Here is a 15,367-nt window from a genome sequence, read left to right as displayed (position 1 = left end):
AAATGGGCTAGTCTAGGTGCGAGAATTGGCCTGTAAGGGCTAGAGTTCATGGGCCAAGCAGTTCTTTAAATGAATACAGTTTGTGTGTTATTTCGGGCATAAGCTAGCCAAGCGGCCGGGGTGTTGGGGACGCAGCCCCGCCGCTCCTATTTCAACAATTTCTGCTTTTAATTACTATAGTATAATTTTTTTCCTTTTTTTGAGATTGCTTATTTGATGGATTTAATAATTAGAATGGTGACAAAAAGAACCTATATATAACAGCTCATATGTGTGAATCTTGTTATCTTGTTATCCATTAAAAAAAATCTTAAATCATTTTTCCAGTGTGGATAGATGGAACGATGGCTAATGTGTTTATCACTAACAGTAATGAAGTCAACAGAAGTCATTTATAAGCTGGTTGAGGAAATTTACAGCTTTGGATAGGGGAGAGATGATGCTAATTGTACCATCTTGGGACATACATGCCCAGAACAGCCTTTAACTAGAAGTCTCTGTGGTAGTACTCCTCTGGGAACCCCAATGGCCCAGGAAGGTGAATCTGTAAATAACATCTCCATGGGAATTAAGAACTTTCCACCCTCCTAATGAGATACTGTTAATTAGTGTCAGTAGAATAATAATAATGTATGTATCTGTAGCATAAGTAATGATGTTATGTGAAACCTATGATAACTGTCCAAAACATGGTTTGAGGGCATTCATTTTGCATCCTTCTTAGGAAGAATTTCCAAGGAGTTGACTGTGGAATGGGAGAACATGCATCAAGGGTGCACCTGTAGTGAGTCAGACACTTACCCTAACTTGGTCATTTTATTTTCATAGCAAGATGTATGGTACCACTTTAGAGTAAGAAAATTGAGGGTAAGGAAAGTGATGTAAGTGCCTGCCTTCCTTAACATGAGTGTGAGTATATGGACTTGCAGGCCTGTATCCTCCTTTTTTTTTTTTTCTTGTTTCTGCCTGTGGACCAGTACTCACCTGTAGCCCTTTCTTCTCCCCCATCCTTCCCATTCTCCATATAACTCTGTTTGACCACACACTTTCATTTGCAGATAATGGAGGACTATGCCAAGAGTGACTGCAAAAATGAATATTTAAGGCATATGGATTCCGATATTTTAGACCATGATGGAGCCAACACACCTGGTATCCCTGGAGACCAGATCCTGGAAGACAAACTCCTGGGCCTGCTTGCCACTTTGTTCCAAAAGAAGGCCACACTGTTGCTGGAAGCCAGGTAGACATGGGCCCAGGTATCTCTTTGTTCGAGGAGGAGTACACTTAGTTTGCTAAATGGACTCAGATGGTGGTGGCAGTGTACCTGAGAGCTCCTGAAATGGCTGGGAAGGAATCTAGCCAGTCGTGCAATTAAGTAATTAGGCTGCTTGCTGGTGGCTGTGAAGGGACTTGAGCAGAGCCACACTCAGGCCCATTACAAAGAGATGAGAGAAAGCTTTTCCCCAAAATTATTCCTGTGAGTCCCAGAAAGCTGCCTGACTGTCAAGAGCGCAAGGAGTCAGCCCTCCTGGCATCTCCTCTGGTTTTGGCATCAGCTTAAAAACACCATTGTAGTCGCGACTCCGCTGTTTTATGTTAAGCTTGAACTAAATTCTCTCCTCAGTTTATCTGCTGGGAGTTGTTCCTATTTGGGGAAATACTACAGGTTGTTTTCCTGACACAAAGAAGCATTAGGTATGTTTTTATTTTGTAAATTAGTCCTTTATGAGCTATTTCCTCTTTCATATTCCTTCTAGGCCATCCATGGCAGTTGCATGGTTATGAAACCAGGAAGAGCTGTGCTGTCTTTTTCTCAGTATCTCAGTTTTTCTGATAACTTCTCAGGGTTGCTGGGTGGACTTAGAAAAAAAATTATTGAGGATAATTGGGTATGGTGTTGTATATTTCAATAAAAGCTCTCAGTTCTGATACAGGCAGAAAAAGTTACTACTGCTTTGTCTCTTAGCAAGTGCCAGATACCCTAGTCTTTCTTATATCATTGCAATACTAAGCCTTGGGAGACCTTTCTCCTGAGACAAAGACTGGAACATTCTGTGTTTGGCAAGCTTAGTGACACCCAGCCTTTTCATCCCTGACACCAAACATTTTCTGAGGATGAGTCTTGGAGGTACATATCCAGTTTATCTTCAAAGGGAATTGGACAAGCATAGTTGGTACTAAAGACTAGAGAGTAGTGTTTGGAGGTACATTTTATAGTTCAGAGGTCATAGACACGTTGGGGTTCTAGATCGGGATATCTACCTAATTGTGCATTCGCACTAGCTGTGTGTCTGGTTAGCCCACTTCTTAGCTGTTTGTGCTGCTTTAGCCTTGCTGTCTATGCATAGGCTGCACTGCCCATCTTGATATGGAGAACATATCTCCGAGTAGCCTTTGTTTCAGGGCTCTGGCACAGGCTGGTACTTAACACTTAACACGTGTGCTTTTTTCTTCGTCTTCTCTGAAATAAGCCTAGTCCTCTGTTGTGCCCCAGCCTTGGCTAGCTGCTCATATCACCTGTGTTTCTAGGTTCTGTGTTCCTAGCACTTATTGTGTGTGGCACATCACGGAACTATTTTGCAGGTTCTCTTATCCGTACTGACTGATGTCCCCATTTCATTCCTCAAACAGATAGATATGATCACCTTTGAGCCACCATTTAAGTGTCAACTGCAAACGCTGTCATGTGGTAGAATAGAAGTATCCCTGCTGCTATCCAAGAAAGCCTTCCCCGTGTGGATTCACGTCTCACCTCCTAATTCCCTGTTTCTTCTGAGTCGTTATTTTTCTTTTTGTCTGAGTCATGTTCATCAACATAAGACACACCTGATATTTGGAAAGAATGCCCCCTTCCCTTCTGATTTCACATCCATTTCAGCTACTGTCCAATTTCTTTTTTTAATATTTATTTATTTATTATGTATGCAATATTCTGTCTGTGTGTATGCCTGAAGGCCAGAAGAGGGCACCAGACCTCTTTTACATGTGGTTGCTGGGAATTGAACTCAGGACCTTTGGAAGAGCAGGCAATGCTCTTTGAGCCATCTCTCCAGCCCTGTCCAATTTCTTTATTCTCATTCAGGCAACATTTCTCAAAAGACTTGCTGATATTCATAGCTTCCACCCTGTATAATTCTCTACCCCCATCTTAAGAGACCTCACAGCCTTTGCCTCATTTATTAAGTCAGTAACAGTTTCTAAACTGTGAAATCCATCGGCCAGCTTTTTGGCAGCATCTGGCCTTATTCCCTGCCCTTGCTCTCAGCCTCCGTTGTTAAAGGATAATGGTATATCTCAGAGCCCTGTTCTTGGCCCCTTTCTTTGTTCCTCCATTCCCTCCTGCTGTTGGAATGGGTTACATGACTCTGATTTCTGTGTAATGATCCTAATAACTCTTTGCTGGACACCTCATCCTGCTTATGGATCAGATATTTCAGTGCTGACCTAAGACCCACATGGTACCACTCTTCTGCTTCTCTAGTCTTTGTCATGTTTACGTCCTGCATTGCCTAATAACTGTAGCCTAAACTTACAAGCTCCTCAGTCCCTAAAGCCCATAGCAAGTCCTCATGGTCACCCTCAGATTATAACCCAAATTCAGTTCCTTCTGATCTCCACTCTTACCTTGTCACTGCCAACATCTCTTATTTGGATTCTGCAATCGTGAAGCCTTCTTATTTACCCTCTTGTTTCCATTTCTACCTCTCTGTAGTTCGTTCTCCATAGAGTAGCCAGGGTCTTTTTAAAAACTTAGGTCAGGTTTCTCCTCTCCTATGGTAACACCTTTCAGCAGATTCCCACTGTCACAGTCAGATCAGCTTCTAGACCCAACCTCTGCCATTTCTCCAGCTTCATTATAGACGCCTTGTGTTTTCTGAGCCTCAGCCACACCAAGCTTGTTTTTTTTTGGGGGGGGGGGGGCTTCTGGTAGCTAGTGTTCCCTGTGCTGTGATAGACTTACCCAAATGCACAATCAGCAGAGCTTTGGTGAACAGTCAGCTCTGTGGGGAGGCTCTTCCCAACCATTTGGTTTAAAGAGAATCCCATTTGTATGCTTTCTCTGATTCATTCCTGCCTTCCCTCTCATTCATAATCCTTAGATTATTATGTAAGTACTATGCATTGATTTAGTTCTCAGTGTATGCATAGCTGTGTGTCTGTCACTGCTTTAAAGGCATGCCCATTCCTCTTCGGAAAAATGGAAAGTATCCAGTCACTGAATGAATGGCAGATAGTTGAGCATTTCACAGTGCAGCAAAGATTAAGTTTGGAAAACCAGGAAGAATTAGAGCTCTCTTGGTGTCAGAAAGGCCTAGGTTTTAATCTTTGCTCTGCCACTTGGCTGAGACCTTGTTTTCTCTTTGAGCCTGTTTCTTCATCTGGTCTCACAGCCTGTGAGGATGTTGTGTGTTTCAAGGACCTGACACATGGCAAGTGCTTAGTAAATGTCAGTGCCTTCTCTTATACCTTCTGCTTGACACAGATGCTTAGGGGGCGGGGTGTAGAAGCACCACCCAGGCTTCTGATGAGACCCTTGGACCACACCAGTCTGAAGGTCCTGACGACAGAGACAGCTTAATGATTTCGCTATTCCCATTTCCAGCCAAGCAACACTTGAAATGTTTGATTTAATAGCCACCACTTTACTATATTGCAGTGGCCTCCTTTGCTGCTGTTTACTACCCATTTGAAAAGTATTTTTCTTAGGTTTTATTGTGTGTTATTTGGTGGTGAGTGATGGTCGTCCTCCTTTGGCTAGCTGACTAGCAATTGTCATTATTACTTAACTAAACTATATTAAGAAGGGAATAGAAAGAAAGGAAAATTTAGTCCTGATACTAAGAATATCAGAAATATTTTTAAAGTTGATGTTTATTATAGCTTAAGCTGGTCTTTGTAGTATAAATGATTTTACACTAGAAGTAAGTAATTGCAGCTTGCATTTTGCTTTTAATTTTTCAAATTCGAATTGAGTTCACTTCCTTGATCTAGACCATGGGATTCTGGAAATAAGGCGGGGTTTCCTGCTGTCTGAAGTGGGCGTGTTGAAAAGATGAGCCTGGGCAGTGCCATTTTCCATGGTGGCTGACATCAGAGGGAGGGTAAGCTAGATATGGCTACATTACAAGATTTCTTGCAGTAAAGCAATAAAGAATCTGAATGGAAACGGCAGTGGAAGTAACCCAAAGGCTTCTCTGTGACTGCATGAGCTAATGTAAGAGACCCTTCCAACAGCCAGTCATGGCTCCTAGACCAGCCCTTGCCTAGAGCACTTTCTCTCAGTTCTCTAGTTCTGTTTCACCTCTGCCCCATCTTTTTTGTTTTCTTTCTTTATTTCATCAGTGATTTAAACTTTATTCTTTTATTTAATTTTATTGATTTTTTATTGAGCTTCACATTTTTCTCTGCTCCCTACCCTTTTTCTCCCCTCTCCTTCAACCCTCTCCCATGGTCCCCATGCTCCCAATTTACTCAGGAGATCTTGTCTTTTTCTACTTCCCATGTAGATTAGATCCATGTATGTCTCTCTTAGGATCTTCATTGTTGTCTAAGTTCTCTGGGATTGTGGGCTGGTGTTCTTTACTTTCTGTTTAAAAACCGCTTATGAGTGAGTACGTGTGATAATTGTCTTTCTGGGTCAGGGTTACCTCACTCAAAATGATGTTGTCTAGCTCCATCCATTTACCTGCAAAATTTAAGATGTCATTATTTTTTTCTGCTGTGTAGTACTCCATTGTGTAAATGTACCACATTATCCATTCTTCAGTTGAGGGGCATTTAGGTTGTTTCCAGGTTCTGGCTATGACAAATAATGCTGCCATGAACATAGTTGAGAACATCTTGTGGCACAATTGAGCATCCTTTGGATATATACCCAAAAGTGGTATTACTGGGTCTTGAGGAAGATTGTTTCCTGATTTTTCTGAGAAATCTCCACACTGACATCCAAAGGGGCTGTACCAGTTTGCATTCCCACCAGCAGTGCAGAAGTGTTCCCTTTTCCCCACAACCTCTCCAACATAAGTTGTCATCAGTGTTTTTGATCTTGGCCATTCTTACAGGTGTAAGATGGAATCTCAGAGTTGTTTTGATTTGCATTTCTCTGATAACTAAGGATGTTGAGCATTTCCTTAAGTGTCCTTCAGCCTTAAACTTTATTCTTTGGAGTTGGGAGCTGGAGAGATGGCTCAGAAGTTGAACGCTTGCTGCACTCACAAAAAACACAAGTTTGGTTTCCAGCACCCGTAGGACAGTTCAGAACTGTCTGTAACTATGGTTCCAGAGGATCTGACACTCTCTTCTGGTCTCTGCAGGGACTGCAGGCATACACTTGCTGTACAGATATAAAAAGAAAAACAAATATACAGAAAAATAAAATAAATACATCTTAAACTTTTTTTCTGAACTTCTCTAGATTGTTTTCTGTTCCTTTGCATATGAATTTTCTGATTTCTTACGTTGTCATTTTGGTGTATTCATATGCATATGGGTGTGGTGTGTAGTACATGTATGTGTGCTTGTAAGCACACATGTGGAGCACAGAGTAAGATGCCAGGTGTTTTCCTCCGTTTCTGTCTGCCTTATTGCTCTGAGACAAAGAACTCTTACTGAAGTGGAAGCTCATCTTTTCAGTTATGTGACTGGCAGTGAGCTCTGGACATACGCCTGTCTCTGCTCTCCAGTGCTTGAATTACAGGAATGCCTGGATTTTTACATGGGTTCAAAGAACAAGTTTTCTTACTAAGCCATTTTGCCTGTTTGATTGTTGTCATTTTAAAGAGAGGATTTTACATGTAAGTTTGGTTTATGCCTATTAAGCACCCACACTCTTAGTCTTCTGGGGTGAGAATACTGAAGTTGAGGCCTTTAACATCTGTCAGGTTTCACTTCTGCCCTGAGGGTGATGTTGTGTTTCTGTTGTAACCCTCCCCAACTATCCTAGTTCCAGGCTGGGTTTTCTCTCTGGGGTCTTTAGTTTTGAACCCTGTTGTGCACCTCTTTTTGTTGTGTATACCTGCTGCCTTTCTATGAGTGGATGAGGAAGGAACACATATGTGTGTGTGTGCCACCATCTTGACAGGAAGTCCGCCTTTTGCACAGGAGCTCTTCACCTTTCTGAAGCCCATGTGTGAAGAGACATGTCTTTTCCTCAGCACAGTGTGGCATGTGAGACTCTTCTTGTGTCCCCTGCCTACTTCCTAGCCTTCCTTTGCCCTTCACCGCATAGTGACATGACTGTTCATCTCAGTGTCATGCTTACACCACCACTCGGCTCCCCTGTGTTTCCCCCTTGGCCTTGTGGATTAGTCACTTACGTACATACTCCTTCCCAGCATCAGTTTGCGTCTTTGCTGTAGCCCTTGTGCCAATACAGTGTCCGGCACACAGAGGAGGCTTCCAGCCATATGTGCCATACCAGAACCATCCTGGGTGCTTCTCATGCTGGCTTTACTCCAAGTCCCCGAAAAGCAGAGCCAGAAACTCAGCCTTATGTATATGGGAGCAGGAAGCCAGTGAAGATGGTGTGGTTGGTCTGGGCAGCCGGGCACTCTGGTTGGCAGTGCAGCCTGGGGCTTGTGTCCTCAGGATGGAAGCTAGGACATTGATGCCATGGCTCTCAGCCCAGACAGCTCAGCTCTCTCACCACTCCACCCTGTCTTGGGGGCTGACTCAGCTTTGAAGGGCAACAGAGAAGCGCAAGGTGCTTGGAGTGGGAACTGCTGTGTCTACAGGAACTGTCTACACAGCTGCAGCTACTAGCAGAAGTGGGGCAAGGCACATGACAAAGAACATCTGCTATCAGGATGCTACCTCTTTTAATCCTCATTGTTCCTTTAGTCTTCCTATTCTCTGGAAGGAGATTTACCATCCTGTCAAAGAATCACATAGAGTTTGGAGCCATTCCATTTGTAACTTATTTGAATTTATTTTACTTTCTGTGCTGGGGTCAAACAGAGGCATGGACATGCTAAGCAAATGCTGTGTCTCTGAGCAACATGCTTAGCCCCTGAAGCCATTTATCTGTCTTTGCCCCAGTTTGCTCTCTATGGCTGTGAAAAAGACCATGTCCAAAAGCAGCTTGGGGAGGATGGTGTTTAAGGCTTACCAGGTTATAGTCCATCTTCAGAGAAATCAAAGCAGGAACTGAAGCAAAGACCAAGGAGTAAAGCTGCTTGTTGGCTTACTCAGGCTGCTTTCTTATACACTCCAGGATCACTGCTCAGGGATAGCACTTCTCAAGGTGGGCTGGGTTCCTCTGTATCAGTCAGTCAAGAAGATGCCCCACAGGCTTGACTACAAGCCAGTCTGAAGGGGCATGTTTTCAGTTGAGATTCCAGCTTTTCAGATTACTCTAGAATGTGCCAATTTGACAAACCAGCTAGCAACAGCCTTCAAAGCAATGCACTTTGTGCTCTATCTGCATGCTTGTTAATGAAGCATCCTTCATTAATATCTGTTTCTTGAGCACCTATTATAGACCAAGATCAATCAGGTCACTCATGGACTATCCAGGTTGGCATTGTTGAAATAAGTGCGGCGGGGCTGCGTCCCCAGCACCCTGGCCTCCTGCTAGTTCATGCCCGAAATAACAACACACAAATTGTATTCTTTTAAACACTGCTTGCCCATTATATCTAGCCTCTTCTCGGCTAACTCTCGCACCTGGACTAGCCCATTTCTAATAATGTGTGTAAGCACCCCAAGGTGCACTTATCAGGAAGATTCTAGCCTACGTCCATCTTGAGTCGGAGCTTCATCGTGTGTGTCTCTGAGAGCAGAGCTATCTCGTGTCTCTCTGAGGAGTCTTACCTCACTTCTTCTTCCTCTTGTTTACTCCTCCCACCTATGTTTTAACCTATCAGGGCAAGCAGTTTCTTTATTTAATTAACCAATGAAATCAACAGATTGATATATGACACTCCCACATCATGGCATAGTTAGTCCAAAGCCATATTTGTATACTGAACATAGGAATGGGGCCAGTATCATGGTGTTGGGTCCCTTATAATTTTCATGGACACCCTGTGATCCCATTTATTCCTCCTTAGGCAAGTGCCCTTTCATATATCCATGTGGTCCACTTAGCTGGCTTTGTACTTATGTGACATTATCCACTAGCTAAGCAGGGTAATACCTGTCTTGTTTGGGTATTGTGAGGTTGCATGAGTTCAAATGCTTGTCATGGTTCCTATGTTTAATGCAAGTGAAATCTGGACTGGATCTGAGGGGGAGAACTTGGGAGGCTATGTTGTCGCTGAATCTGAAATAGGAGGCTGATTCTTCCACTGTCTTTTTTTTTGGAAAAGCAGACCAGATCTTCTGAAAGCTCTGGGTGCCTTGGTTTTGGAACGAATATACTTGGGAGAGCAGGAACTTCCTGGAGATCACCTTGATAGTAAAGCTAAGAAGGCACTTCAGCAAGTAGCTGTTCAGCTGAGAGATGAACTTGACCTTTCCTTCCCAGACGACTCATTCTCCAAGTCACACAATGAACTCAAGTCAACATGGGGGACCTGGCTAGTAAAGACAGGTGACAGAGCCAAGGTGGAGCTGAAGAATGCCCCAGTGCAAACTACCACCATAGAGGACACCCCCCATGAATTCAAATCTAAGGGCAAGAGAGAAGCTTGGCAAGAGAAACCAGAAGAGGCCATTTTCAGCACTGACCCTGAGTCAGAGGCCTTGTGTGAGATGCCAGGGCTACGGGCCACTCCCCTCTCATTCTCTAGTACAATCAACAAGGTAAGGTTTTCTGTATATTAATTATGTATTTACCTTAAACAATAACAACAGCAAAGTTTTAAAAAATCACCTTCATTGCCACCATATTTTCTGTTTCTGTGAATGCCAAATCTGGCAGTTCCCTTGTGCTTTGTTGCCCCAGCTGCCTTCCCCTGGCCTCTCCTGCACTCTGCCCTTCTTTTACCCTCCTCCCACTTCTTACTCTGACCCTGGCTGTATCTTATTTACCAGGACACTCTGGTGTTTTCACTAGGAAAATCACACCTGGAATTCTGTCTATCCATCTACCTGTAGCTTTCTCTTGGTTTTATGGACTAGGATGTTTCCCCGTGATGGCTGCTTAAGATTCTACTGGGCCAGAGTTTATATGGTTTTTTCCTACTGAAGGGTATTTCCCTTTGCATGTTGTAAATTTGTAAAAACTCAGCTTTAGGGGATGAGAGCCTGGCTTCTGTTTAAGGAGGAATTTGTGTGGGTGACATCATTCTGAGGGCTTTATTTCTCTTGGATGCCAGATTCTGAGCACTCAGGGTTAACCAGCCTAAAGTAAAGGTCCCAGGCTGGGGCACCCACTATATCTGCCTGCAAGAACATCCCTGTTCCCTGCCAAGCTGCCCTCCAGCCACAGTAGTCAAAATGGAGAAGTCTAGTTTTGCTGAGTCAATGTGTGTGTGTGTGCTGGTTTTTTCCCTGAGCTGCTCTGTAAACTGTAAGCACAGCCACACAGACCAGATGATTAAGACTCAGACTTTCTTGACAGTGCATGATTGGACCTTCCAGTCCTTTGGGAGTAAGGGTTGGCATTGAGAATCTCTGTAACAGTGATGTGTTCTGGTAAAGAAGGAAAGAGGTTATGATTCTGATACCTTTAGAGAAGGCTATAGTATGCTTGCTTCTGATGGCTGCTTTGTAGCATAGAAATCAACTGTACACACTGCTTCATAGCCTCAGAATGGAGAATTAAGTTTCTTTTCTGACCACTAAATTACTGCTTTTGTGCCTACCAAACAGAGTTAGATATATCATTAACAAAATTGCTTTTGATTGTTTTAAATTATACACCAAAACTGTAATTTCTAGTAGAGGATTTTCTAAAGATATCAGTAGAGACTAAAACAAACAAATATATAAAATATGCATTGCCATTATATTAATGGTACTCAAAATACAAATTTGTTCAATTTGGCTAGAGTAGAATTGCTTTTGTTTGCCCCAGCTCCTTTAGTTTGTACCTATGTATTAGGAAAACTGGGTAGATTTATTATTTTTTTTCTTTTTTGTTTGTTTGCTTTTTTCTGTTGTGTGGTATGCCATCCTGTGCTCAGGAAATTGGATAATTGAATGGACTTATTTTTTTTNCCCAGTGATCCAGGGACAGAAGGAAGGACGGGGCAGGCAGTGCAGGATCCAGGAGAACACAGGAGCCCCTGGAGCCCAGGCTGAGGGTGCCGGGCTCTCTTACTGGGGACCTTGAGGCTCACTTCTCTGGGTGGGTAGCCTTAGAGTGTTTACTATGTTTTCAAAAGAGGAAAATTTTATTCATTCATTCCCTTACGTTTATCATCTGCTGTATGTACCGAGCACTGTGCCGAGTTCCCTTTATTATCTTATTTAATTTTTTCAACAGATGTAATCATTGTACATTGAAAGAAACACAGTGTCACAAAACTTAGAGACCTGTCCAGAATTCCTTATCTGGCAAGTGGAGAGGAGATAGTTACTTGCTTGGCTTCAGAGAAAGACATTGGCTTTCTTTGTGGTTTTGATAGTGGCAGAATTGGTAATCCAGTGACTTAAGCCAGAACTCTGTATCTAGTTAAAAAGGATATCACTGCAGCCTAAAGGTGAGGCAGAGACCTGAATGGCCAAAAACATGGTTATACAGGACTTTATAGACGTACTTGTATCAGGCCTGGCTGCCCACACGACCTCTCAGTACTTGGAATAGGACCAGTGTAACCTAGATTCCCAGGCTATATGAAGGCACAGTGAGGTAAGAGTGCAAGTGCCCAGGGAGGTGACTGTGTGGCAGGAGCTCAGAATATGTGAATTCTATTCCTAAGTAATGCCATACAGTCTTCCATCTTTAATAATGATGGTAGGTGAGACTGCTCCAGTCCATATGGCAGCGTTTTATGTGGTGTTAGAACTCATGCTAGGCTGAATGATGGCAATCTTCCAACTTCATATAGGCCTTGGCATTTGTGCACTTCAGATATCTTCTTTGCTGAATATGACACACAGATTTGGGCCCAAGAATAAAGACTGGTGGAGACCCAGGACCAAAATTTGACTGTTATTTCCCAGTTGTCTACTGAGGCATTTACCTCCCCCCAAGTGGTTCCTCTCACCTCCTCAGACTGCCCTTGTCCTTAAACGTTTTCTCTTCACCTCCTTGGAATTCCAGGACAGAGAGATCTCACTTGTCCTAACAGCCTTGGAGTTTGAAGAGCTGGTTTGATCCCGAAGCCTTATACTGTTTGATACTGGAGTAGCTGCATGACATCTTGGCTCTTTGAAAACAAATATGGTAGAACATTTCCATGATTCCCTAAGCAAGCTCTGTACTCTTTAGTAATCAAACCAGTTTCCCACCTGCCCATCCCAAGTTCTAAGCAGCCACTAATCTACCTCCTGATTACCTGACATTTTCTATAGAGAATCTTATAACATGTGACTAACTTTTCCACTTAATACTTTCAGAGTTTATTCATAGTGCAACATGAAATAGCCCTTCCTTTGTTTTTATCACCACATAGCATTCTAGGGTATGGTTATTGCACATCTTATTTTGAATATTATATATTTTGTTGCTATTCATACAGATGTTTGTGTGGACAGGTGTTTTTATTTCTCTTGAGAAGATACACAGGAATAAACATGATGGCCCACATGGTTACTCAATGTTTAACCATTTTGAGGAACTTCCAGCTTACTGACTGTGCCATTCTATCTTTCTCCCAACAATGTATGAGGCTTCCAGTTCCATCACTTCCTTACCCACATTTGGTACCATCTCTTCCCTAGTAGAAATGTGTTGAGATTTCAGTAGCATTTCTCTGATGATCAGTGATGCTAAACATCCTCCCATGTGCTTTTTAGCTCTGTGTTGTCTCCTCCAGAGACATGCCTGCCTGGTCTCTTTCCTATTTTTTAATTGGACCATTGTATTTAATTATTATTGAGTTGTAATACTTTACATATTCTAGGTTTGATTCCCTCTTCTCGTGTTTTGAGTATGTTTGAAATTTGCCACTTCATCTGGCCTCTAGATTGTCTACTATATACTAAATTGGAACCTATGATTGGTGTGGTAAAGATATGCAGAGGCTGAAACTCTAGGCCTTACATTCATATTTGGAAGATAGGCAGTAACTATGGATTTTTCTCAGGCATAACAGTGATGCTAATGTCCTCTGGAAAAAAATGACAGGGACTCTGAGTATGTAGCAGGAAGCTTTGGCTTGGACTTGGAAGTCAAAGGCTTGTTCTTTTGAGGGTGGCACATCTGAACTGTCCGGATGAATGGCTTAGTAGGGAAGCAGAGGTGAGCAAGAATGATTGTTTAGACAAAGCATATGCTAAAGCTCTGAAGTGTAAGAAGCATGGTATTGTGAGGAGCCTATAGAAGGTTTGTGTGACCAGAGAGTAGGCTAAAGTGGGGATGAGCATTGACTTAGACTGTGGGTCATGCTGTACTATGGTGTGGACATTGATCTTTGACTTAAAATAACCAGGAAAATAGTTTTAAGCACTAAGGAATAGTCAGTTTGCCTCTTTGCAGCAGCATGGAGTGGATTAGAGAAACTCAAAATGAATGCTATACTCCCCAAGAGGCTGCTTGGGTGAGAGCTATGAGCCTGTACTGGGGTGCCAGAGGAAGGTAGGAGAGTTAGAAGAACTGAGAAGCACCTTAGAAATTGTACATACGGAAGTCTGCTGAGCACCAAAAGGGAGTGATGAGAAGAAAGGAGGTTCATAAAGACTCAGCTTCCTGGCTGGTGTGTTGAGTGGATGAGGGCAATAGCTATGGCAATAGCCTGCTGCTGGGTATGCGGCATAATGACACCAAGGCGTTAACGACCTTGAAAGCTTTTATAGGTTAGACTGGTGGGAAGCTCTGGGTTTGAGAAATACACTAGGTAGCAACCCAGTCAGTAGCCACTTAAGTAGGGGACTTGCAAAAGCATAAGACAGATGGGCTCACACTAGGAATGGTGGAAAAACAGATAAAAACAAAAACAAAAATAAAAAACATTTCTGAGAAGACTGTTAAATATGAAATAACCAATTTTAGAATGTTTGAATTATCCAAAGAGAATATGAACCAGAACCCAGAAGGTGTTAGGAAGGACCATTAACAGTGTAGGTATATGTCAGGGAGGGGGTGGGAATCTGCCACTATTTGTGCTCTTTCTTAGGAATGGACAGGACAGAGATGCTGTTGTATAGGGCTAGATGTGTGGGTGAGCACCTCTATTTTAACCTATTTTAAAAACACAAAAATGATGCTCATAAAATATGTTTTAAGCATACTCAGTTCTGTACCTGTGTGTTTCCAGGATGCTGAGAAGACAGAATTGATGATCAAGTTAAAAGCATCTGAGTTATTGGAAAATGTGTATGATCTTCCAGCCTCCCAAGAGGTGGTAACTCAGCTCCAGGTTCAGGTTCTAGAGCTTCAGGGGGAGCTGAAAGATTGTAAAACACGCAATAAGAAACTCCATGACAAGCTAATTCTGGCAGAGGCAATGATGGAGGGGATGACAATACCCAACCCTGTGTTGCTGAATGGTAAGCATCAAGAAAATGTATTCTCCATGAGCTGGGTGAGTGGCCCACATAACTGCCTAAAATGCTCTTCCTATTGTTCAGAATTACAGTGATTTGTATATAAGTTCCATGAACTGCAGTGATTAGGAAAAATGCACAGTGGAAAAATATGAGAAAGGAAACAAATCAGTTGGCTTCTTTTTTATTCTGGAGTCTGGAGTAGTAGGATTTGAAATGATCTCGGGTCATGGAGGCGGGGTCTCTCCTGCTTTCCCTTAGAATTGTGTATGGATGCCTTGGTTTGAATCTGGATTTTTTTTAACTGTTTCCCAAGCCTGTGAGAGACTTAGCAGGTAACAGTACAATTTGTAAATGATGGTCTTCTTTGCAGAGTTATCAGGCTAACTTGAGGCTCACCTCAAATGCTACTGACTTTTTGTCTCTGTACATATAATCCACTTCCCTAGTCATGATTCTTCAGGGACATAAGGGCTAAAATATGCCTAAGGAAGCAGAATCCAAAGACTTGGACAAAACCTTTCAGACTCCTGAACTAGTGTCTCCTACTTCAAGATTGTGGATCACCATTACAGTGGGTGGTTTGAAAGAAAATGACCCCTACAAGGAGTCGCATTATTAGGAGGTGTGACTTTGTTGGAGGAAGTGTGTCATATCACTGTGGAGGCAGGCTTTGAGATCTCATATATGCTCTAGCCATGCCCAGTGAGACAGACCACTTTCTGTTGCCTGTGTATCAAGATGTAGGACCCTCAACTCCAGCACCACCGGTCACAACATACTGATAATGGACTAAACCTCTGAAACTGTAAGTGAGCCACCACAAATG

The 15,367-nt window shown here is 42.7% G+C and overlaps 1 protein-coding gene across 6 annotated transcripts in view; it reads left to right on the top strand.

The window, feature by feature from the left end:
- Cdk5rap2 (CDK5 regulatory subunit associated protein 2) overlaps positions 1 to 15,367 on the top strand; it is a 161,178-nt gene that overhangs the window by 89,007 nt on the left and 56,804 nt on the right. For 5 of the 6 annotated variants that reach the window (XM_050135239.1, XM_050135234.1, XM_050135235.1 and 2 more), the window contains 3 exons: positions 1,059 to 1,243; positions 9,312 to 9,747; positions 14,310 to 14,541. In XM_050135239.1, coding sequence (XP_049991196.1) covers positions 1,059 to 1,243; positions 9,312 to 9,747; positions 14,310 to 14,541 — 853 coding nt within the window. The remainder of the gene's footprint in view (positions 1 to 1,058; positions 1,244 to 9,311; positions 9,748 to 14,309; positions 14,542 to 15,367) is intronic. The other variant, XM_050135230.1, reaches the window with a different exon arrangement.

This window comes from Alexandromys fortis, unplaced genomic scaffold, assembly GCF_014885135.2.
Source record: "Alexandromys fortis isolate MF-2015 unplaced genomic scaffold, M_Fortis_MF-2015_v1.1 scaffold_29, whole genome shotgun sequence".
NCBI classification, from domain to species: domain Eukaryota; kingdom Metazoa; phylum Chordata; class Mammalia; order Rodentia; family Cricetidae; genus Alexandromys; species Alexandromys fortis.
This window is presented reverse-complemented; position numbering and strand designations above follow the sequence as displayed.